Genomic DNA, 25,426 nt, shown 5'->3' on the forward strand with positions numbered 1-25,426 from the left:
TCTCCCTCCCTTTAGATGTTATATAGTGCTAAAACAAAAGCTCTATTTCAGTACATACATACTGGTTAAAGTGGTCAGGTTTAAATAGGATACAAAAGCTCTTAACTTTAATCTTCAGCAATAAAACATCAGTACAATCATTGTTCCTTTGCATTTGTTGTTCAGTTAGGCTCTGTTGTAATTATTAAGGGTTGGTGTTAAACCAGCTGGTTTTTCTGGATGCTGGTTGTAGTTGCGGATGACGGCAACGTGAAGACGCCCAAGAGACACCCGGGGTGAAAAGCACTTTGTGCCAGAAGTGCTGTGGAGGTGTCAGTGTTCTGTTGCATGGGGTTACCTGGCAGCTACACCTGTTGCTGCGAGCATTACCGTTGTACATGGCCTACAGTTTGGCTTTGAGGGGGCAGTAGCCATTTAACTAAAACATCTGATTTATTTTTTTTCTTCCCCAAATGCTGTCACTGTTCGATGCCAGTCCCTCCACATTAAGGGAAGCGCCCAGCGCGCTCCCTTTTAGAAGTCGTCATTCGGAGCAATAGCAAATGCTGAAAAACCTCTCTGTGCATGTAATCTCTCTCTCTCTTTTTCTGCAATATTTTTTCCATTTTTTTGTTTGTTGTGAGAATTCTGTAAGTACTTGCAACATAGAGGATAAGGAATGGAAATGGGACATTTTGCTACACGGGGTAGTTCTGCCTGTTGCAGTTAGTGCTCCACACTGAACCCTTCTCATTTATGCTGAAACCATTTTAGTATGACATGAGACCTGACATGTTCCAGCCTTTGTTATTTGGTGCACAGGGTCTTTTTCCTCCAATCTTGCGCCCTTTGAGCATTGCTATGTGTCACTTTCTTATCTTTAACTTGTGACTTATAATATATACTTAACAGATACTACATGATTAACAGTGTTAAATGTGGTTCTAGACAGTTCATTTAAACATCCATTTTGCAAGTATTTATGAATTTTGTGCAATTTTGCATGCCAAATACTTCTGACTTTTATAACACTTCTCTAAGAGCTTGGCGTTCAGCCTGCAAGTCTTTTCAATCTTTGAAATTGTAGGCAATATGTTTGTATGTACGTATGAGTCTAAAAAAGCAATTATATGCTGTTGTTTTCCAAATAACTAGAGTTACTCTTGGCTGCAATGAAAAGAAGTAGTGGCATTACTGGGTATAGTTTTGAGACGAAATTAGCTATAAATTTGCCAGTTCTCAAGTACCATCATATAAAGCCTGAACTCAGTGTGCTGCATTGACAGTATTCTCCACGAACACTTGGAAATTATCATGAGCCTTTCTTACTCCTTCTTTTGAAAATTAAAGTTAAAGAAATTTATTAAAAAAAGATAAACTGAATAATATAAAGGGCTGAAGGACTCAAAATCAAAACGGGGAACAGAATGTACGTTACATAAAGAAGCAGCTTTTACTGAAGAAACGATAACCCTCTGTGACTACCTGGTAGAAATACTGTGAGAAGAAATTGTTGTTTATATTAGAACTTGCTTATAGACTGACTACAGCAAATCCACTTAATTTTCATTTGAACTCCTCTGCTAAGAATAGAAATGCCAGGATTAGGCACTATGCAGTATCCTAATGGTATTTTCTAGAATCTATCCTATACCACTGTAAGACTTTCTTTTTAAAATATATTTAAAGGCCAGTTTTGTTTGGGATGCTTATATTCTCTAAAGTATGTCTTGAAAGCACTAGTTGGCGGTATCACACAAGTGTTGGGGGTACTCCCTGTTTTCTGATAGCATTTAGTGATCTCTGCTTTCCTGCTTGCAAACAATGAGAGAAGTTTGGGGAGAGTAGTGTAGCTCCCTTTCTAAGGAGATGTCTTCTGACAGTTAAATGAACGTCTCTAATGTGGCTGTTCAGTATCAGATAAATGGATTTTAATTTAAACATAAGACTATTGTTAGTGCTACTAGAAACGAGTGGTTCACAACCCTGGGTATGAGCCAGCACAGATGTGATCATCCGCTTCTGAGTCACCTGGGAAAGTTACTGCCTGGTTTTGTGCCTGTGGTCCACAGCAGCGGTGTGAATCGTGCAAGACATGGCAGTGTTTTGCTTGAGGACTGTGGAAAAGCATTGCTTATGTGTTTTTGTTGGGTAACAGTGAACAAGCTAGCTGAACTTAATGTAAACTGAGTGTAAAGCTCATGGGTGAATTAATTTCTCTTGTGACTTGGTCTGCTTTGATGAAAGGCTGGCGTCCAGTCATCTAGTGTCCAGTCATGCACTGTAATGCCAGATGCTACTCCAACCCCCCCAGACAAGTACTGCTGCCGACTGACGAGATGGGGACTCTACGCGGGCTGTAATGAGAGGTGAGGTAGAGGCAGAGTCACCGCTGGGGAGTCACTGCTCTTGGACATGCAGTTCATCAGTGCAGTTCAACACTAAAGCAGGATGCAGTGCACGGGTTTGGCCAACTACTAGTCTTTAGTGATAAATGTGGAACAGCAGACTGGCAGGAGAGACAGTTTTGGGAGAACTGGCTAACGAACCTCCAACATTATCCAAGACGGACCAAGAAAACTACATTTCCCTGAGCTGTTTGAGCATCCTTCTCACACACAGAGATGCTGTTTGTGTGGAAATGATAACTGATAATTGAGGCCTGCCATTTAATCTGGTAATTTCAGGATTGGCGTATTGCTTGTAGCCGTTTTCAAGTCAGTGCATTTCTGAAAAAGACACTATTTTGTTGTTGTGTTTTAACTATAAGTATTGTAAGTGAAAAATGGAATTTCATAACAGTATTAAATATAGAACTGAAGGTAATACAGTAAAATTAGTTTTAAGACCTTGTTGGTTTAAAAAAAAAAAATAGTGTCATGATATTGTGTTTATCTAGCCAAAACAAGAAGAGGATTTTTATCTGCTCTGTAAAATTACAGGTGCTTTTTCTGTGAAGAATTACACTTCAGATGAAAAAAGGAGAAAAGCAGTATTGTAGACTGATTATCGTATCAAGTGTGAACTGTGCACTGTCAGAACATCTTGTTCATTTCATATAAGCAGATAATTTTTTGGGAACTGTTGCCAGGAGAGTGGGATTTTAACTTTCTCACATCCAGGCTGCATACTTTAGCAAATTCTACAATCTGGATGATAACCAAAAGAACAGTTCTGTGTTGATATAGAACTATTTCCTATAATAATAACAACTTTTAAAAGATTTCCAGCAGCTTTGTAAAGTCAATATATCATTCAGGAGCTCAAAATAGGAGTCTTTGGTAGGATTTCCAACTACTTGTTACGTATTCTCTGTGGAAGACAGTCTTTCTCTAGAGGGGCTGTGGTATTTTTTAGACATCAGAGTTCTGCTTAATGCATAAAAATAAACACAATTGACAACATAAAAATAAACATAGTTGATAACTATTTGGTACTTCTTATCTCTTTCTTGAAGGGGAACCTAGAGCCATTGCTTTTTTATTGTTCTTTGGCATAAATAAAAGGGGCAGCTTTGTGTATAAGTCAATGTTTATTTACTGAGAGCTCACTTAGAACAGAAAAGTAATGCCATTCTGGCCATCACACAGATGTGTCTTCTTAGGGTGAAAACCCATTCTGACTATGAAGTTTTTGTAAGATGTTAATGTGTAAGGAGCTTAGGCTTTTTAGTGCATAAATGAATTTGCTAGTGTCGTGGGTTTCAGCCTTTGCTGTGCAGTGAAAGAAATCAATCTTGATTCGTGGGTCTGTGCTCTGTATTTTCCCAGGATATCCATCCATTGGCTTAATTTAAGACCGTTTTCTAGGATCCCAAATCAATACCTTTTAATTTTACAACCCTCAAAAATAGGGTTTATTGCAGTGTTTGTAAAAGAATTTGAGACCATTATAGATTTGAGTTGTTCTCAGACTTTTAATTTTCTTTGTGTTATTGTTAAATATTGTACTGTTGCTTGGAGAACTCTCGTGTACAGAAAAGCATGCAACAGACCAAAGTTGGCATCTTTAGGCCATCATAATGATTCAGGGTAGCTGAAATTCAGAGAATGACAAGTGTTAAATACATTTCAAAGTGTTATATGCACTGATGTAGTGAATGCATAGATTCAGTTGGCAATGGATGACTGAATGTGGTCCCCTCCATATCTGATACTCTATTTTGCAGAGACACAAGTGGCTCAAGGAATGCTTGTAAAATCTGTCTTTCATTAACAACTGTGTACTATTCTTCACTGCTAATTTATCCTCAGCTTTTGCTTAGTGCATAAAGAATACTGTGGAGGTGTTAGTGATACTTTTCAAAATAAAACCTTGGGGAAAAAAGACCCGATGCACTCTGGAGGATTTTTTCCAAAGGTTTTCATTCTGAGGTGTATCAACTTCATTTTTTACTTCCTCTGCCATTAAATCTCATATGCAATTGAACAGGAATTGGTTAAGAGGAACAACTTCCTTCCCTTGAACGTTTTGCTGAAAGTGTATTAGTATCAAAGTGGATTATTAGAGCCTGAAGCTCAGATCTTGATCAGGAATTCTACAAAGTAATCAGTTCTGGATGGAGTTTTTGTTCTGCTTGATAATATGTTTTTGTAGTCAGCTTTCTTGCACTTGTGTCAGCACTTTCTGAGTGTATGGGGACCAGGGGATGTTGGGATTTTTTGGTGGATTTCGTGTGTCCCCGCAGGTCCCTCCCCCCCCCCCCCCAAAGATCAAATGAGATGAGAGTCTGACCTGTTTGGAGAATCTAACTGTGTAATTACTGTTGAAGAGGTTGTCAGTGTGCTTGATAGTGATAAAGCGCAGAAGACTTATTCCCAGCTTAGCATGAATTTACAGATAAAGGTTTAGAACAAATAGAAGCTCCTGTTCCAGGCAATGAAAACCCTTGCCCTTTAGTAACTGATACTAAAAAAGAAAAAAATTACCCACAGCTTAGGGAAGTTATCTTGCACTGCTAGCTAGAGAGGATTATTTTTATTTTTGGAGAATATCCACTTATGTATTGCATTTGAGTTTTCCCATGTTTGTGTCTGATACAGCCAGTGCTTATTGTTTTTCCCTCTGTTTCAGCACCCAAAGACAATGAAGAACGTGTGTTCCGGGAACGTATGCGCCCCAGAAAGCGCCAGGGTGCTGTGCGACGCAGAGTACATCAGGTTAATGGACACAAGTTTATGGCCACCTATCTTAGACAACCAACATATTGTTCGCACTGCAGAGATTTTATATGGTATGGCTTTGTTTTCTTTGCAACTTTGTATTGAAGAGTTAATATACCTTCCTGTTTTGCTGAAGTATAAATGGCGTAGAGTAGTAGTTCTTTTCCTCCTCATTTTAATATCAAGCTGTCATCAGTTTTGCAGACAGTAATAGAAGACTCTTAAACTTCCATTTGTTGTATTTGTGTTTTTTCTCCTCTGAGCCACAAAGTTCAATCTTTTCCTAGTCCACACTATAAACTAGGTAGACAGCCAGTCTCGTGTTCTGTAGGTGCCTAAGTGTAGTTTTAGACCTAATATTAGACCTTTACATTTTGCCAAGATGACTGAATTCTTCTTTAGGTGCTTAAGTATCACCATCTTCCTCCTAGGAAATGCCAAGCTCATACACATCCTGCTGAAGTTAATGAAATATGGGAATATTAAACTTCTAATGATCCAGGGGTTTGGGTGCTTAGTGTACAGGGTCTTTCTTATTACAGTGTATGTCAAGAGCTCCCTTTTAGAAATTATTTACATTAGTTTTGAGTACTCACAATTTTCAGATAGGGAAAAGACATTCCGTTTTCAGTTATTTTTCCACAACTTTATTGATGTTTTCCAAAGTTACCTAGAGATACTGATTTGCACCTTAATACACATAAGATCTGATGTGATCCATAATTAATATTTCTTAAGAGTGTGTAATGACTCTGTCTGTCTTTTGTAATGTGAAAAGATGTGAATTGTACATGAACTCAACTACATTCCTCTAAGAAATGTCTGCAGGTTAGGCTTTAGGTTAGCTAAGATGATTTCAAGCAACAATATTGGCAAATGCAATCTTCTGTCTATTTAGGGGCCTGCCTGATGACTGTTTTACCGGCTTGTGGCTTCCCTCTCTATGTACCCTTTGGCTTTGCCTATTTTATTATACGAAATGTGTCTTTACTTCTGAATCCCTCCATGGCCTATCTTCCTACCTGTTACCTCTTAGCAGCTGAAATGTGGTTCCTACTTTGAACTGATCTCAGTCTAGGCATGCAGTTATCAGATGACTGGTTATAAGAAGCTATTCTTTTAAACTTGTGTATGTCCAGTAAAGAGAGGAAAAAATGTTTTTCATTTTTAAAAATACATATTCTTCATTTTCTAAAACACTGTTTTATTTTCAGGGGTGTAATAGGAAAACAGGGATACCAATGTCAAGGTAAGAGAAAATCTTACAGGGGGACAGTTTGAATATATGTATTATGTTATAATATATAATAAGATATTTTCATCAAGCATTGTATATGTACAGTGTTAAGAATTTAGCACAAGACGATCAGAATAAGTTTGTTTCACCAAAGATACATTCTTTGCAGTAAGTCACAGTAAGATTTTTTCAAAACTGTTGGTCTTGGCATATATGAGGTAGCGGCACAGTTAACATCGCTGAACAGCAGATACTAGATATCTCTTGATGCACATCCAACTAGGGGGACATAGGATGTTGGCTTCTTCATTTTTCACTTCTTGCATTTTAGAATTGGGAATTCTTTATTCTGCTTAAGATTTTTTGTTTAAAAATGCCAGGTAATTGCAAAGGCTGTAATTAAATAGATGAGAGAATTATGGAGGTCATCATTAGAGAAGGTTATAGTAAAGACTGCAGAAGTGCTTCATTTTCAGCTCCCATTTTTCAACTCAATTTCTTGTACTTTTAATTTTTTATGCAGTCACCTCTTGGGATGATGTTTTTCTACTTAATTCTCATCTGACAAGTAAAATCAAGTTAGTGATGATTTTTCAGTTAGAAAAGACTTGATGAAATCTCATTGTAAATAAATAAACGCAAATAATGGTTTTACATGCTATAATAAGAATTACTGTATTAACATACAGCAGAGGTTCCTTGAGTTCTGATTATTTTTTTCTTACAACAATGACCAAATGTAGAAGAAAATGAAATTCATTATTTCACTCTGAAGGTTTTTTTCTTCACTTAATGACCTTGAATCCCACAGTACGATAGATCTTGCAATTTTTAATCTTATCTGTCATATCTGCAAATGTTATTCATTGATTAAGTAATCAGTGTGAATATTGACAAAGCATTTTTGCCTCCTGAAACTTCTTACTGTTATCAACGTACGATAATGTGTTACAGAAAGAATGTTCGACTTTGGTTTATCTGTCTTTGACTTTTACGAGTTATCTTTGTGTCTCTTTCCCTCTGGAAACTCTTCAGACAGGAATTGTTTTTGCCATTGTGTCTCATGTAATGTGGAGATCATGGGCTTTATTAGATAAAGAAATCAAATAGGTAAAAATTGAGAAAAATTGTGGTTAATATTTCAGAAGGTAATTTGTGGTTTTACGTACTCAGATTTTGACAGATATGCTTTACTTCTCTTAAAATTCATTGGTCTCTTGAAAGTCCGTTATATTCTGCCTTTGTAAGCCAGACTTACTTCACAGGACTCAGCAAGTCACCAGTCACTTGCAGCCTTTCAAATCCCAGCATTTCTAGTCTTCTGAGATCAGTCTTTTGCTTTAAAATCAGTCTTCATGAAAACTCATTCTTTTATCTGTTTTTTGTTTATAGTTTGCACTTGTGTAGTCCACAAGAGATGCCATGAACTTATAATAACGAAGTGTGCTGGCTTAAAAAAACAGGAAACTCACGATGAGGTAAATGTTTATAAAATAAATTTTCTAGATAAAGCTCTGTCTTTCATCTGTTCAAAGTAGTGTCATCTCCTCTGTTTAATCAATAAATGTTACAGACTTTTTTGTGCCCTTCTGGTTGTCTTGTGATGTAGCATTTACTTTGGAATGACAGATTATCATAACAGTTTCATCTACATGGGAATTATTATACAGCAACTTATTTCTAATTAGTAAACTTTTTATAACATCTGAATGCTTAAAGTCTCAGTGAGCTCTTTCCACTCCTTTTCATTTTTAACATTCTCCATTTCTGAATTAATACGAGTTTTGTCATTGTAATTCAAAAGGAGCAGGATGGGACCCTTTATTCCTTAACTGCAGTTTGTGTGGCTGAGTCATTAGCAGCTGATAGGAAAGGCAGTGTGCTTGGGTATTGCCTCAACATAAAAGACTGCCCAGAATTTGCTTGCAAAGTTTCACCTCAAGAAAGACTGCATCAAAACTGTCAAAATGTAGAACAAAAGCCATCCCTGTGTTGAAGAAGGCCCATGGATATTGTATAAGATGGTAGTGATAAGGTAATGCATAGCGAACAGGTTTTCCAGCATAATTACTCCCTACCTCTAGCAAGCTTTTGTATACTAATGGAATTAACACAATATGTGCTTCATGTTATCATGCATTTAAATAAATGAAGACATCACCTGAAAATGAAATTAGCTGCCTTCAGAACCATACTGTCAGGGAGGTAGATATATCTGCCAACAGCACGTTCAGCTCTGGGTCAGAAGAGAAAACAAAGCAATCCTTTCACTTGGGTTAAAGGTCTCTCTCGGCTAAGATGGCCCTTTTAGGCTTGGTTAGGCAATTAATGTTAATTCCCATGGACAGTCATATACCAGGGAGCTGCTGTCGTGTTCGGCTCCCTTAGACTCCTCAGCTTTGGGGTATCCTTTTATGGCTGGGTTGATAGGGGACAGTTGGGGACGGGAGTGGGTTTATGTTTTTTTAAACAGTTGTAGCCCTCAGCTGTAAGCAGTGGATGCTTTATCTTATACAGAAGTTTTTTGTTTGTTTGTGTTATAATGGAAAAGCTAATGAATGCTCACTGTCCTGTTCTGTTTTGTGCAACAGCAAGGGCCTGCTGTCTTTCACCATAGGATTAAGTGAGGTAGTCTGTGGGTGATCCCAGTTCCTTGGCCACACAGAAAAAGTACATTTCTTAGTTTTATTTGTTAAAAACCTGAATTTATGTGCTTGAAAAAGCCTAGTTTTAAATTACAAATCAGAGCTGTCTGTAACAATGATTTTAAGCCACTCTTTCAACTTTGATAGGAATTTGACTGAGACACTGACTTGATCTCATTCTTCCTGTGCAATTCACTACCATTTTTCATACTGGAAGCATTCTTTAATATCTGGTTCACAACCAGTATTTTATGTCCAAAACTTGGTCACTTGCATAGGATTGTGATAAAGGACTGTGTTTGGCTAGTGTTGTTTTTGCATAGTACTCACAGGAAGATACAAGATCTTGCCTAGTTTTATATTCCCAGGCTCCAGACTGGTGGAGACTTGTATGCTTTGCTGATACAATGCTCTCATTGTTTAGAAGGGGTACTAGATCACTGGAGAGAAGCCAGTGGTAATAGGAAAGGGAAGGAAAAACATCAAAATAAATCTCCTGCTATGCAGTGGCCACTATAAAAACTTATCAATGACATCCTTTAATTAGTAAGTAATCGTACCTTGGAATCCCTGAACACAACAAATTATCTTTGTCATTTTCATAATCTAAGGAAGAGTGGGATCTGAAAAGGTAAAGGGGTTGTGATATATTTCTGTTTCTTAGTCCTGTATTAGTTTGGCCTCCTAAAACAATTGGGAGTGACTTCCTTGCCTTCCACATTAAGAGATCTTTCCTGATAGCTATGTATTTGTTGTTCCCAGAAGTACTAGGAAGTAGACTTCAGTCTTTATCTTTTAGACAACAGCAGCCCTTCCCCCTCTTTTCCCCAAATAGAGTAGCGAGAAGAACTCTGGAGCTGGAGTATATCTAATGCAAAGATCATCATCTGAGCACAGACCTATTTCATCTTGTTTGAATTCTGTGCGGTTTCAAAACATAACAGGGCCTCGGCATACACTGATTATAAAGAAATTAATTAGAATGAAATATGCTCTGCTCTCCTTTTTCAGCAAGTGGGATCCCAGCGTTTCAGTGTCAACATGCCTCACAAGTTCAGCATTCACAATTACAAAGTGCCCACCTTCTGTGACCACTGTGGTTCATTGCTCTGGGGTCTTTTGAGACAAGGTTTACAATGCAAAGGTAAGGATTACCACTTCAGAGCTTTTCTTTTTCTTTGTGAGTGCAGTAGACTTGGAGAGACTTCAAGTTACTCTGTATTTTCCAGCATGTACAGAAATGAATAGAAAGTAAATAGCAGACTGCTGTAGGGATTGCCACCATGGTTAGAAAATGGTCCTTTACCCTGTCTGCAACACCAGTCAATAACAGATGCAGAGGACAGGCGCAGAAACACATTTTGCACTCGCTGCTGTGTAGGTTTATTGCCACATAGGAAATTAGAAGTTGACAGAAAATTAGGAGCATGAGACTTTACATCCTTTCAGCTTATAAGCCTTTTGTGTTTTCAGGTGTGTGGTGATGGTTGTTAAACTTTTTAAACGTCATTATTCTAGCTACTTTTTCCTTTAATACCGTCTTCAAAAATGACTATTATGTATTGGCTAGGCGAGGCAGAACCAGTCCTGTGTGCCCATATCCAGAAGATGAGGTATTCTGATACCTAGCCAAATCATCCTTTGTGATGGTCTGCCTAGCCCCTCTGTTCCAGAAAATAAAGGATTCATTATGTTCTGCAGCTTAAGGACTGTGTACTCTGTACAGTAACTGTATATGAAGTTACTGCTGGAAGGTGCATTCATGTCATTTTAGCTGACTAACAGAAGTGGTTGTTTCCATATCTCCTTGTTTCAAGCAGATCTATATATTCTGAAAGGAGGAGAAAATAGTACAAATACTTGCAAAGGAAAGTAATATTTTAGAAATAGTAAATAAAATACTTCAATTAGTGGGTCGATGGTAATGATGTCATGAAGATTGTCAGATTCTTAGAAAGTAGTACCTAATGGAATTATAAGCATTTTCATTTTGTTACACCTTTATGAATGGGTAGGTCCATCTTCATAAATACAAAAAATAATGTTATTTACACTTCTCAACAGCAGAAATGTGGAGTCACACATATATGTATAAACACATAATCTATTAAATATATGCTTTGCAGTATTTAAGATGAAGGTCAGACCTAATGCTTCATGTCACAAATTGCTGAGCAGCAAGGGAAAGAGGAGATTTCTTTCATGACAAAGTGATAGACAGTGAGGGCGTTCTGAAGTTCAAGCCTTCCCTTGTGATTCTAGCTAGTGAGCAGTGATAAAATGTTAGACTCTAAATATTGTTACTTTACTGCTATTAAAGATTTTGTTCAAATGCTATCTTAATTATGGCGGAGATATGTTCAGAGAAGATTTTTCAATTAAACCTGATTTTTTTTTCTCTTTGATTTTTAATCAGAGCTATAGTATCTCACCACTTAATCTGTGAATATATTAATTCACTTTCATATTCTCTCTCAAGTACCATAGCGGTTCATTTCCTCTTACCTGTAGAAAATAACGTTATTTCTCATATATATGCATTTACTGTGTACCAGATGCATAGAAACAATAGTTCAGAGAGCCTATGTTGCTTTCTCCATGGTCATAAAATTAGTGCCTATAAAAATGCAGTATGTCTGCATGAAATCTAGAACTCACCTGAGCTGGACATGTCATTTTCTCCGTGCTTTGCTTTCTCTCTTAACAAGTGCCAAACAATGCTCCCTTCTTCAGAGATGTACTTGCTTGCCCAGTGTAGTTATGAACACCATGAAAGTGTATTCCTGAGGTTTATTCTTCCTCTGTTTTTTCATTGCTTATTCCTGTGCTTCTTTTTATAAAATCTGTTCATGAAGTTGGACTGTACAAAATTTTCCCGCTTGCTTTATGTCAAGCAGTTCAGTTCCTCAGTGTCCACTGTTACGGATCCTAGGTCAAACATTTTACTTGCCACTGAGCTTTTGTCACTGAATATACATGCACTGAAAATACCATGTGTGGCAATTTCTTTTTGCTCTTCTTGTGAGCTGAAACATACTTGCAAAGGAAAGGCACCTGCTTTCTGATGCGCATGGTTACTGCTGCAGATACAGTGCCTGTGTATAGTCTCAGGGGCAAATATGGTTTGTTTCTTTAAGGCTTATATGTTGAAAGCATTGTTGATGAACAATATAATGAAATGCAGCTTTATAAATACATACTTTTTTGATTTTTTGTTTCTCTAAAAAGTAATGAAGTGAGGATTTTGAGCAATTGAATGTTAATCTAGTATTTAATTACACTTGCAGTTTTGCTTTCTTTATGTCTTGCTCCACAAGAGGGCAGTGAAGTCTAGGATAAAATATGTCACCTGCTCCTAGCAAATCCACACTATGCTGTTCTTCATGCAGCTATGTTCTCCCCCCCTACCCCATAACCTGGAAGCAATGTAACCTGTTTTTCCTCTTACTAGTGTGCGAGTTTCAGGAGATGGTAATTAAGAGAAAGAGCTTAGTAAATGGATTGCCATCTAAAGAGAGAGAGTGGCTAACGGTGCCAAAGACTTTTATTAGAACTTAAGACAAAAACCAACAAAACTGTTGGTTTTATGTCTGCCTACATTAGGAGTTAATCTACCTGAGTAAAATGGAGTAAGAAGCAATAACATAGGAGGAACTGATGTTGCGCTCTCAGTATGAGAGCAGAAGTGGACTGCTAAAATCCAAGCTCTGAAGGACTTTTCTTCTAATTCAAATTCTATTTAAGATTTACAGGATCATTAGATATTTTAATTTGTTCCTGTGTCGGTTCTGGGTACTGTGTGAAAGCACTGTTCTGCCTTATCATAGCAGAAGAATGATAACCAGGTTAATAATTTTATATTAGTGTTCAAGTGTCACTGCAAATTCAGCTAAGTATTTTTCTACTGAAATTATATTTATTTGAAAAAGTTATTGGTAGGTCCAATAAGGTCTGATTTAAGTAAGACAAATGCATGCCAAGGTAGTATTTAATTTGCTCTATTACTTTACATTTCATTGCAGTTTGCAAGATGAATGTACATCGACGCTGTGAAACAAATGTGGCACCAAACTGTGGAGTGGATGCTAGAGGCATAGCTAAAGTTCTTGCAGATCTTGGAGTCACTCCAGATAAGATCACTAATAGTGGGCAGAGGAGGAAAAAGGTAATTCTACTATGTAGTTTCACATAAGAAATGAGATGAGTATGGCTGTATTGTAACTTTATCAGTTGGGGTTCAGTCCCACTCACTTGACTTGCACAAGAATTTTTTTTAACTCAGTACAGAACTAAGACTTTGGCTTTTGATTTATAAGTGCAAATCATCTATTCTGATTTTTGATATGAAATTTATTTTGACCTGCTACAATTTTGCAAACCTGGAGCCTGTATAGTCTGGAAGGATTTCCCCTTTTTAATTTTGAGGAAGGAGATTTGACAGAGAGACGGTGCCTGACACAACAGTTCATAAAAACATAAATGTCTCTTTGGCTCAGAATTGGCATTGGATAATTGATTGATTGAGACACAGCACTGGTCCATAACTTTGTAAATGCTGATAAATGAGCCAATGTGCTGACCCTCATGAAGAGGAGCTGTTTGCCAGATGACAGTTCCAGAGTTATCATCACTATTATAGGAAGAACTAGGCTGTTTTAGAAATAAAAAGTGTAGGTCACCCCAAATACATCCAAAGCTGATGGAGTTATTCTGGATTTGTAATATGTATCCTGGATCAGAATTTGGCCACATTTTCTATCTCTATTTGCATGATTGTGACAACAGACCCATTACCATCACTTAGAGAAATAGGCAAATTTAACCACAATTTCTTAAAACATTGACATTTCGTTCTGTTCATTTTCCTGATTATTGCACACTTGGATCCCATGTACACTGTTTTAAAATGTTACAGAAACATAGAAAACCCAGGAATAAATTAATTGATCTGTGACTCCTGGGAAAAGATGTTGTCATGTTGTTACTGCATGAGTTAGTTTGCAGTGCTTGCTGATGCTTGTTGTAGTTAAATGTATTTACCGGATAGATTTCTACACAGGCTCAAGGTGACTATTCAAAATTTTCCCACTCACTGGGTATGCTTATTACGTTTATTTCATCTTAAGGACCTATTTTTCTTTAAATTGCTGTTCTTTCTCTGTTTGTATGATGGTCTCCATTTGATGTGATGCCATCTACTGTATGGTTGAGGTCCTGTCAGTGCGTATCTATAGAGGTAGAACATCTTCACTTTCCTTCATACTTCTACTCGCAAATTAATGTTGTTAAATTAAATTTCCTCTTGGCTCGGGAGAATCTCATGGCTGAGTACCACTTTTGGAATTGTTCTTAGCTAATTGCAGGTGCAGAGACTCAACAACCAGTTCCCGGAAGCACATCATCAGAAGAAGACAGGTCAAAGTCAGCACCAACTTCTCCATGTGATCAAGGTCGAACATCTCTTTTTATTTCCTAACATGTATATTGTCACTTCTTTATGAGGAGTAAAAAAGCTATCGTCGCCAGTCTTTGTAGAACCAAATCAACAAACTAGTTACCACCAGAAGATGAAACACAGGAAAGTTATGAACTGCAAAAACTTTTTTTAAATGCCTACTTCTCATTTCATTTAAATCTGTGAAATTAAGTGGCTTTTAAAGAGAAAATTATAAAAATCATCTTAAAATATTGTTAAGTTCACTAGATGAGTCCTTGCCTAACCAAATGCCTTTATATAAGGAGGTTATACATTGTAAGAGTAAGAACATTTTAAATAATACCACAGAACTTGAGAGCACCTTTATCTATCTGAAAAGCCACTAACTGTTAATAAGTTTTTGAGATAAAATTGCCTACTTGCAATTCCATGTTGAACATTTGTGATGATAAAAACTTCTGTCCAGTTAGGCTATGCTAGCGTGTCTGTGTCGTCTCTAGAGGCTTCATAAAACTGTTTCCTTTCAGTGATCTTTTTCATGCATAGATTTGGAGACAAATAATTTAATCTTCACTGATATGACCTGATTTCATTGAACTGAACAGTCTGATTGACAGAACGTGTATGTCAGCAGCACTTTTTGAATCTGATCTGATTGAAGTTTTTGAAAATCAGAAGTCTGTGAGGTATCTTATGTACCATCATGTGTGTAAACTGATGAATGAAAAATCTTTACACCAGGAAATAAGAAGACAGATACTTTTGTGTCAAATTCTTTGAAAATTACTTACAGTTGAGAAATTTCTCACTCTTATTTTTAGGGAAGAGACTTCCAAAGATCCATGGTAGTAAGTACTGTAAGAGTCTGAGTCCAGAACTGATTTAAATTTGTCAACCTTTTTGTTTCACAGGCAGCATTTTGGTTAAATATTATTCTTTAAATGTCTGATGTTTTGCTTAAAATAAGAACAAAGGATTTGCCTAAATGCTCTCTTAAATTTCGCTTTTGTAGCTGTCCAGTAAAGTTATTGCTTCCAGTAAAGTTATTGCTTCCAAGGCCATCAGGCAGAAGTGCTATGCAAGAGCTTGAGGCAGACCCTGAGGTCCGTTAGTCACCAGGACTCACTGTGTTTAGCATTGAGAAACCTTCAGAACCATTTAGCAGATCTACACAATTGCCACTTGAAGCGGCACTAGGAAGTGGTCAAATACTTTATTGGCAGGCATCTGATAACAGCTGGAGCTGAGTAGGGTGCTCCATTCATGTTGGCTTCGAGGACTGGGACGCCCAACTATCCTTTGAACTTTTGAAGATACAACTCTAAAATACTGAAGCGGGAAGATGAGTAAGTGCTGCAGGAAGATAGGGGTATTCAAAACAAAGTACTTCTCTGTGGTACAGGAACACCCAAAATCACTAAAACAACTATTTGGCCACTATTCTGACTCATCTGTCAAGTTTTGGATATGTCATTCTCTTAGGTTCATTTTAAAAGGCCACCCTTCCTGTTAGAACAGGATTTCGGCTGATTACTGTAAGGTGGAGAAGCAGTTTGCTAAATATGTGTTCTTAACCACAGAATGCTCTACACAGCATTCAGGGATGATGAATGTCCCTTCCCAAAACTGATACAGACTAACACAGGCTGTTTTTGTGATGTTTGATTAAAACGAACACATTTTCTCACATTTCCACAGAAATCAAAGAGCTGGAAAACAACATTAGGAAAGCGTTGTCATTTGACAATCGGGGAGAGGAACACAGGGCAACAGCTACAACGTCAACAGACAACCAGCTTAACAAAGCTGGGGAGAATGGTGAAAATGGGGAGGTCAAACAGGCCCAGACCAAGCGAATAGGCCTTGAAGAGTTCAACTTCATCAAAGTATTAGGGAAAGGCAGCTTTGGCAAGGTAGGTAGCTTTCCCCCTCCTTGACTGCACTGCTTTGAAAGTATTCATAGTGACATTCAGAAGGTCCTTCCACCCCAGGGGTTTCCTTCCATTCTTCACCCATTGGGTAAAAGCAGCTTTTACCCCACAGATCAGAAATATCAGCCTCCTGATCAGATGGCATTTTCTGTGCTTTAGCTCACTTTATTAACTATAGTCAAGCCTTTTGAAACACAACGTCAGTGGTTCACTATTTCAGGATATTGGTAATGAAGACATACATACTGTTCAACAAGATAATTAGTGGTGGTCAAGCAGGACAAATCCGCCCAGGAATAATGCTGTGGAATTCTGAGTTCATTCCTTTCTAGATAATACCCAGTCCAAGTTTACTTATTTCACAGAACAGTTTGTGTGCTTGTTTTTCCTCAGTGGGTGTGTCTAGTGCTGGAGGAAGCAGAATTCAAGCATTTCCACTCAGATACGACTAGTGCAAGAGGCTTAGACAGCTGCCCAAAATACCACGTATGCGGCAAAGATGTAACTCACCAGATACCTTCCCACAGTAGGGAATTGATGAGGGTGGAAGGGGCATTGCTCTGTTTACAGGGCTTACAGATTTTTCTTTTCACAGTGCTGTGCACTGTGGAATCAAAGAGGAGGAGGAGGACTGAAATGTGAATCTGTTTCACAAGTACACTCTTCCTTCCTTGATATACGGGAACTGCAGATGCAGAGGGACGGGGCTGAAGCAGTTCTTTTGTCTCCCTGTTTTCTAATCCTTTCTCTGAAGATTACGCTGGCTCCAAGCCAGAACTGAACTTAAACAGAGTATAGGGCTTGAACCTGAAACAATAGTAGTAGTTAAAATCAACAACTTTAAAGTGGCCAGAATGGTACGTGAGATTGTATACTAAGTTCATCACACACAAATCTCACTACCAAAAATGGGAGATAAGAGTGGGAAATAAATTTCTGTTCTATATCAACTTCCTTCTTTTTTTAGTTTTTGAGATCTCATTGAAAGGCACTCATTAAGGTATTTGAATGAGCGGATAAAAATTTTTTATCTTCTGTATTCTTAACTAACAAACAAAACAGATATCGTCTGTTTCAAATTTAAAGAATACCAGAGGTATCTTTTCTAAAATTACATTAATTTTAATTTTATAAACATACAACTTCATTCAGGCAAGTATGTAACTGTCTTTATATTCCCAGTGCAGTTAAACTTATATGCAACCTTGCATTTATGGTATCTGTTGTTCATATGTAAACAGAATTTCTGTTTGTTTTAGGTAATGTTAGCTGAGCTAAAAGGAAAAGATGAAGTATACGCAGTGAAAGTCTTGAAGAAAGATGTCATACTTCAAGATGACGATGTAGACTGTACAATGACAGAAAAGAGAATTCTGGCATTGGCACGGAAACATCCATACCTAACACAACTTTACTGCTGCTTCCAGACGAAGGTAAGCTACATGAACCTTTTACCAGTTTGTGCCCTAGGAACAATATTCACTATTTCCAGACTAAAAGACAGCAACGTAAAAAGTGCAGCAATATTTCAAAAATATTTCTGAGAAGTTTTTGGCATTTCAGCATTTCAGTAGTATCGAACCAGGAGTACTGGCTGCTGTTAAATAGCATAAATACTATTACCTTGTAAGTACCAGGAGATGGCAGTAAATGAGTTAAAAAAACAAAAAAAAAACCCACATGCATAAAACACAAAAAAACTGAGGTGCCATTTTCTGTGTTTCTTCTGTACATTAATATGGTGTATCATTTATTGAATTAAATACAAATGTTTTTAATATCCAGTATTCAGAGTAAAATTTCTAAAATGATCTTGTCGGAAATGAGATTATGGTAGAACACTCATCTTTTCAGTTTTCTTGTGCTGTGTAGTATACAAAATGTTCAAAAGAGAAAGGAAATAGGTATGCTGCTTATCAAGTAAGTTCCTATGGTGCTAATGCCTCCCATGTGCTTGAGGAGCAGGGAGAAGGAAAGGCAGAGAGCGCCGATAATGAGAGCCTGTTCCTGTGGCATGTTCCTTGTTGGTAATTTTTCATACAGAATTCCTCTTCATAGCACATGTTTTGGATTTGCTGCTTAAATGTAAGTGAACGTTTGGACGGTTTAGCTGACTCTAGGATTTCTGAATCCAGTCAGTCTAAGTGCTTGAAACCAGTTGTGTTCACAGAATATTTCTGGTTTTCATTTTTTAGTCCCTTATTTCTTTCTTGCCATTCAACTGAACTGGCAATTTTTTACCTGATTGTCCAGAAAGCTTTATGGACAAAAAAACCACCACAAGGTGAATCCGTCTTGCAGATAGAATACCAATCATATATAATTGAATTTACAGAAGCATCCATTATTTTTGAAGTGCCTGATAAAATGTTTACTATTTCAAAGCACTAAGGTTTGAACTTTTGCCTGTTGAACTAAACAAGCCATTCATTTCAATGGGATGAGTTTTTGACCTGTAGGGAATAAGTTTAGACGTTAGTATATATGTATGTTTTAAATAAAACACTTGAAAATCAATCAACTTCCTTCAAACTTTGTTGGTTTTTTTTTTTCCTTTCAGTAAGATACTACATTAGAGTATTTGAGTCAATTTAGTGGAAAAGTTTGGCAGATTAAATTAGTAAATTACCATATTGAACGAAATTAAGAGTTACTAATGGTGTTTATGAGTGTGTAATGTATGTGTATGTGTAAATACCTACATACTCACGTATTTTAACCAAAACTATGTATGGCACTGTTATGGTTTAACCTGGCAGGCAGCTAAACACCACACAGCCGTTCGCTCACTCTCCCCCACAGTGGGATGGGGGAGAGAATTGGGGGGGGGGGAAAGTAAAATTTTTGGCTTGAGATAAAGACGGTTTACTAGGACAGAAAAGGAAGGGAAAATAGTAATAATAATAATAATGATAAAAGAATATACAAAATAAGTGATGCACAATGCAATTGCTCACCACCCACCAACCAATGCCCAGCCAGTTCCCGGGCAGCTCCCCCCAGTTTATATACTCCCCCCAGTTTATATACTGAGCATGACGTCACATGGTATGGAATGTCCCTCTGGCCAGTTTGGGTCAGCTGTCCTGGCTGTGCCCCCTCCCAGCTTCTTGTGCACCTCCAGCCTTCTCAGTCGGTAGAGCATGGGAAGCTGAAAAGTCCTTGCCTAGTGTAAGCACTGCTTAGCAACAACTAAAACATCGGTGTGTTATCAACATTATTCTCCTACTAAATCCAAACCACAGCACTGTACCAGCTACTAGGAAGAAAATTAACGCTATCCCAGCCGAAACCAGGACAAGCACAAATGAGCAATTGCCGTAATTATATGTGTAGAATTACAGAAAAGCTGTGACTAAAAGATCTTCCAGCAAAGTTGTCAGGAAAGATAAACAGGGCAGTGGGAAAACCATAGGAAAATGGCTAGTAGGATCAAGATTATAGTGTGTTCAAATATGCAAATAGCGAATGTTTAACATGTTTATACAGTTCTTAAAATAGTGGAAATGCATTAGCATTTTATATGCTTTGAAATTGACACAAAAAAATAGCCCAGGAAGGTGTGTATACAATCTATGTCTATGGAGGATGTTTTATGTGTTCAGACTTTCATTTCATTTGAATACATGTGTTAACATACTCTTTAAATGTTTTCACATATTATTTTAATATCTATAACTAGAATTGAGCATATTATTTCAGATGAAGAAAGTGATAAAAAGATTGTACTGGGGTGAGCGATAAACTCTGTGAACAGAGAGGGACCTTCAGGACTAAGGCAGACCGCACTCCCTGAAGTGTAAATAAATGTATCACCAGCCTGATGTGAATCATGTGGCAGAATATTGGTAAAGATCAGTTTTACGTTAAGTGAATTATGGCAGAAGGTTCTCCTGCTACTTCTCTGGTTTCCTGGAGATTTCTTTTCTTTTGTATTTCTCATCCATTCTCCCCTCTTCTGTATCATGCTTTCTGCCTTCCTCCCTGCTCTCCAAAGCCATTCATCAAAGAAAGATACTCAGAAATTCTTCTCACCATCTTCTCTCTTCCCAGATCTCTTCACCAGAGAGAGACTATAGTTTATGGCTTTGCTTGAACTCAGAGGAACTGATAGTTATGTGATTTATAGTTCGAAGTCATAGGCTAGTGACTCTTACCAAACAATCAAAACTATACCTAGTGATACCCAATCAAATTAAAAGTCCACAGTTGAAAAAAGGAAGGGTTTTTTTGAGCATGGCCGATGAACAATTTGCAAAGAACCCTTTATAAAGAAACAAAAAAACCAAAACATATGTAAAAGCAAAAGCAATACATCTGCTAAAGCTATAAATTATTTATGAATGACAGCAAATGAAAATGTACCAAGTAAATTAGTCACTGAATGATTTGCTCAGGTTCAGTGGAAAAACAGGTAGAAAAGCTTGCTCGAACAAACATGGTCTGTGGTTAAAATAGCTTTACTGAGACAAAGGCTGTACTACAATGGAGTTTAAAATGTGTTTAACAGTAGTGTCTAGTTACTTACACTGCAATTGTATGCCGTGCCATGGCTGCTGTACTTTGCAGAACTGGTCCCTGAAGTGATCATGCTGGAATTAAATTTTGTGTTTCAAGTAGAGCGTATTTGTCGTATACACCCTGACTTAATGGGAAGATTGACTCAGTATTCATTGTCAAAGCACTCAGAGATTGACTTTATGTAATGAGATTACTTGCTTTGTTCCTCTTCCACAAAAATGTGAATGTATGAGTTTGGCTTCATATATTGCAGTGTTTTCCTTCAGTAATAAGGTGAAGACACTGCAGAAAAGTTGCCTAATAGGCTTTTTACAGTAAGTATGCTTCAGTATTATTTGTTTTTTACACGAAGCAGACTTTTCATTAGTATTATTTACTAAATGATACTAATATTATAACAAGAAGTAAGGGTTCATATTTAAAATTATCTTGGAATTCAGAAATCATGCCAAATAATGGCTAATAACAGCATACTTTATACACTAATGTGTTTTTAGCCCTACATATGTGAATTTACTTTTAGCAGTCCCATCTAGCTTCCTTATTTTAAAGAAATAATCTTGGGACTGGTATTTCTCATGTTCCTTCTTAATCCAAAAGCTAACTTTGATCAAACCAGTTTGCTTTAAGCTGATAAAAAAATGACCCCCCCCAAAAATCAACATTCTATATTAAAATTATATATATTCAAATATTGTACTGCAGGGATTGTTTTGCGGTCTTCTGCAGTGACTTGGAGGTCAAGAGAGCTGGGTTCTGTTCCAAAGCTTGGGATAAAGTGTGTGAAGCTGATGTATGATGTTTTGTCTGCAATAGTTTGAGGTATGAACTCAGCAACCCAGTCTGACACATTAGAAAGAATGTAAAATCTACTGGCAGGACCTCAGCTGATGCGTGTTTTTACGTGGAAGGAGCTCACGAGATTTTAGTGTAGCATATCTTATAAAACCGTGTCACAGTTGGGTAGTATTTTTCAACACTTCTATACTATGGCAGCATTTCCCTTCTTGTTCTGCCAAAATATGGTCAATGCATCTATCAGTGTACTCAGAGGTTTGATTTCTGTTTTGCTTGTGATCTGTCAGCTAGGATATAAATGAAGAATACTGCATTCTGTATTCGGCACTCCCATAGCAAAACTTGCCCAAGGCCTAGCATACACGGTACATCATTTTTGTAATAACTGACCTTTGCTTATCATCATCTTTGATTTATTCAAGACTTCATTGTGTCCTTTATTGAGAAAATGTCGGGGGGGTTCAGGACTACTACTGTTTACATTCTTTTTTCACTCTTCTTCCTATCTTCTCTTTCTCTTCTTCTATGTGCTGGTTCCTTGTGTTTTTAGTAAGGATTATTGTACCTGACAATAGTGCTGATGCTGCCCAATTCCCCTCTCCGGTGTCCTCTTCACTCCGACCTCATACCATGCTTCGGTGATCAACTATGGAACAGTATCAACATTAGGTTTTATTGATAATGCTTCAGTCAGGTGGCTGGCAAAGGGGTGTTAAGTATTTCTAGAGCTATTTTCTCTGAAGACATTCTTGTATTTGTGATATTTCATTCACAGTTGGAAGCTTCAGAATTGTGAAAATTAAAGTCTTTTTTAATGGAAAGTTGAGATTCTACAAAATAAAGGTATAACTAGCTTCACTTTATTCTTCCTACACCCCTGTCAACCTTCTTCACAGTACTTAAAATTTTCTAGACCTCTACCCTATGAGATGCATACACATATATGTGCACACCATATAATTTATAATGAATTATTCTAATGAATGCTTTAGTAATAAAATGTTTTTAAAGTTATTTAAGAAAATGAAAGCTGTATCAACATTAGGTTTTATTGATAATGCTTCAGTCAGGTGGCTGGCAAAGGGGTGTTAAGTATTTCTAGAGCTATTTTCTCTGAAGACATTCTTGTATTTGTGATATTTCATTCACAGTTGGAAGCTTCAGAATTGTGAAAATTAAAGTCTTTTTTAATGGAAAGTTGAGATTCTACAAAATAAAGGTATAACTAGCTTCACTTTATTCTTCCTACACCCCTGTCAACCTTCTTCACAGTACTTAAAATTTTCTAGACCTCTACCCTATGAGATGCATACACATATATGTGCACACCATATAATTTATAATGAATTATTCTAATGAATGCTTTAGTAATAAAATGTTTTTAAAGTTATTTAAGACAGTGAAAGCTTTATTATGGTAATTCATTATCATTATAAATGACTAGAGAGCTACTGCTTTTAATATCTACTGTTTGCTTTTTTATCCAACTTCATGAAATTAGATAAACTTGGAACTAGTGCTCTCCTGCTCTTTTCGGAGTACTATCTTCAACAAAATTGCTTTGTACGCAGACACAGGAGTGAGTACTATTAGTACAGAGCAATGTTCCGGTTGAATGATAGCGTTGCAGTAAAGCACCCTTAGTCAGCATTATAGCTCTTTCTATTAGAGAAAACAAGTCATTAAATAAAGGATAGAGACAGTCAGAAAGTCAGTTACTACAGGTAAATAGTTAGACTTATTCCACCCATAAAAGTGTTTTTTTTTTCCTTACAATTGTCTGCATGTTAAAAGCAGCGTATCTATTCATAGTATAGCTCCTGAGCTGACCTGCAAGACCATTCACTTCTTTCCTGTGTTCTGGTGTTGTAAGGTAGAGATGAGCCACATGACAGTGGCAGAACTGAAGGACATCTAGGAATAGGCTGCAGTGACCCTGTTACGACTATGTTGATCCCTTAACTGTTATGTTCTACCTAGTGGCTTACTACTGGTTTATCCTAGATTGCGAGTACTGTGCTTCAGGTACTATTCCTTTCTGTGCATTTGCGCTGTATCTAGCACACTCTGGGTAATGCTAGAAGGCTGGTGTTTGTAAAGCTAAGATTTAGGAGATTTTGTTTCAGTTTCAGCTATCACGATGTTCCTTTGTAATATTTGACAAATCTCTGAACCTTGTTCTGCATCAGACCCCTCTGTAACACCAAGAGTAATCAGTCCTCCTTCTACTCATGGCTTGTATTTAAATGTTTCCAAGGAGGGTTTGGAAGTCCAGTAGTACAGTATTATTACAATTTACAAGGATCAGTATGGAAAAGTGGAACATTGCAAAAGGTGTAAAAGGGAGTTACATTTTTAAAGTGGCTTCTTTCATTTGTGTACGAAAATGTAAAACAGCAAAAGGAAAGAGAATCATATGCTTATGATGTCTTTAAGTCATGTTTTCTAAGTTAATTTAAGAAGAATCACTGTAGTATGTGACCAAAACTGTCTTTGGTAATGTAAAAGCAAGTCTTATTTCTCTTACGTGTATTTGTACAAAAAAGTAAATGTCTTCTGTAATAATAGCTCAGAGGAGTGTCATTTATGATATACAGTGCAAATTAACCTAACTGACTGGCCACTGTTACATTCATCTGGGACTAATCAAAGCTTATAATCCATTTTATCTGGTATTCTTGTACTTTCGTTGCTAAGCAGCTAAAGCCATTATGCAGATATTGCTATATGGGTGTAATCTGTTTAGCACAAGTTTGCATTGCCTTTTATTACTGATTAGTGTCAAATTAGAACTTTTTAGGGCCCAATTCTGTTCATTATTATCCCTGCTTCAGTGGATTTGTACGTGTGAGACAAAAGACCAAATTAGCCCCTGTATTTTTAGCTACTTCGGTGCTAAGATATTTTAATACAATTTAAATATAAAATTATTGACAAAGGTTTCTTAATGGTTAAGTATTAACTGGTAAAAAGGTAGAATAAAATGGTAGGTAAGCATGGAACAATGTTATTTATACTGTTTATATTATATCTTTTTATATACATTTATACATATTTATATTCAAACTCAATTTTAATATTTTATTTACCTGTATTGTTATATATGCATATACACAGAATATGTGCAATAGTAGCTATTTTTTAATTCCCAGCTGGTTTCTGCAGGCAGTTAATATGATAAGAAATTAAAATGAACTGATATTGAGTCATTCTTTGGAATATTTCCTAAAGCACTAGAAGTTAGAGTGGTATCTGGTGATGTCTCATATATCATACAGTCCAGAGGTCCTGTAAATACATGAAATTTTGGCAGAATAAGGTTTTTCAGAAACTTGGGTGCTGTGTATGTTAAATTTAGATTTCCTGTTGACTGCTACACAGTATGAATGCATTGACCGTGATCATTGTATTGTCTAAAAGTAGACACAGGAGTCAAGAATAGTTGGAACGGTGAAGCCAATGATTAAATACTGTAATCATTGTCTCTCACACACACAAGCCCCTGTTTCCAGCATGGTGACCTGGTTTTGGGAAACTTGCTATTATGCTGTTCAGTTATTGCTAGCTGCTCTTGAAGGATTATTAAAGCCTGGTTAGCTCACTGAAGATTCATTGTTCACATTGGTCCTTTTAGTGTTAAACTTCAAGTCAGGCTATCAGTGCAGCCAGGCTCATCAGCGGCCTGTAGGAGAAATTACTCCTCCAGCATCAATCAG

At 37.0% G+C, this 25,426-nt stretch overlaps 1 protein-coding gene across 1 annotated transcript in view; it reads left to right on the top strand.

Annotated features, from left to right (window-relative positions):
* Positions 1-5,052: 5,052 nt before the first annotated feature.
* The window catches only part of PRKCE (protein kinase C epsilon), a gene marked incomplete at its 5' end in the record, with an annotated part of 116,909 nt that continues 96,535 nt past the window's right edge, over positions 5,053-25,426 (top strand). The window contains 8 exons of the mRNA XM_009286332.2: positions 5,053-5,212; positions 6,356-6,390; positions 7,771-7,856; positions 10,035-10,167; positions 13,046-13,188; positions 14,377-14,473; positions 16,159-16,373; positions 17,651-17,824. Coding sequence (XP_009284607.1) covers positions 5,053-5,212; positions 6,356-6,390; positions 7,771-7,856; positions 10,035-10,167; positions 13,046-13,188; positions 14,377-14,473; positions 16,159-16,373; positions 17,651-17,824 — 1,043 coding nt within the window. The remainder of the gene's footprint in view (positions 5,213-6,355; positions 6,391-7,770; positions 7,857-10,034; positions 10,168-13,045; positions 13,189-14,376; positions 14,474-16,158; positions 16,374-17,650; positions 17,825-25,426) is intronic.

This window comes from Aptenodytes forsteri, unplaced genomic scaffold (genome assembly GCF_000699145.1).
Source record: "Aptenodytes forsteri isolate BGI_AS27 unplaced genomic scaffold, ASM69914v1 Scaffold584, whole genome shotgun sequence".
Classification (NCBI taxonomy): Eukaryota; Metazoa; Chordata; class Aves; order Sphenisciformes; family Spheniscidae; genus Aptenodytes; species Aptenodytes forsteri.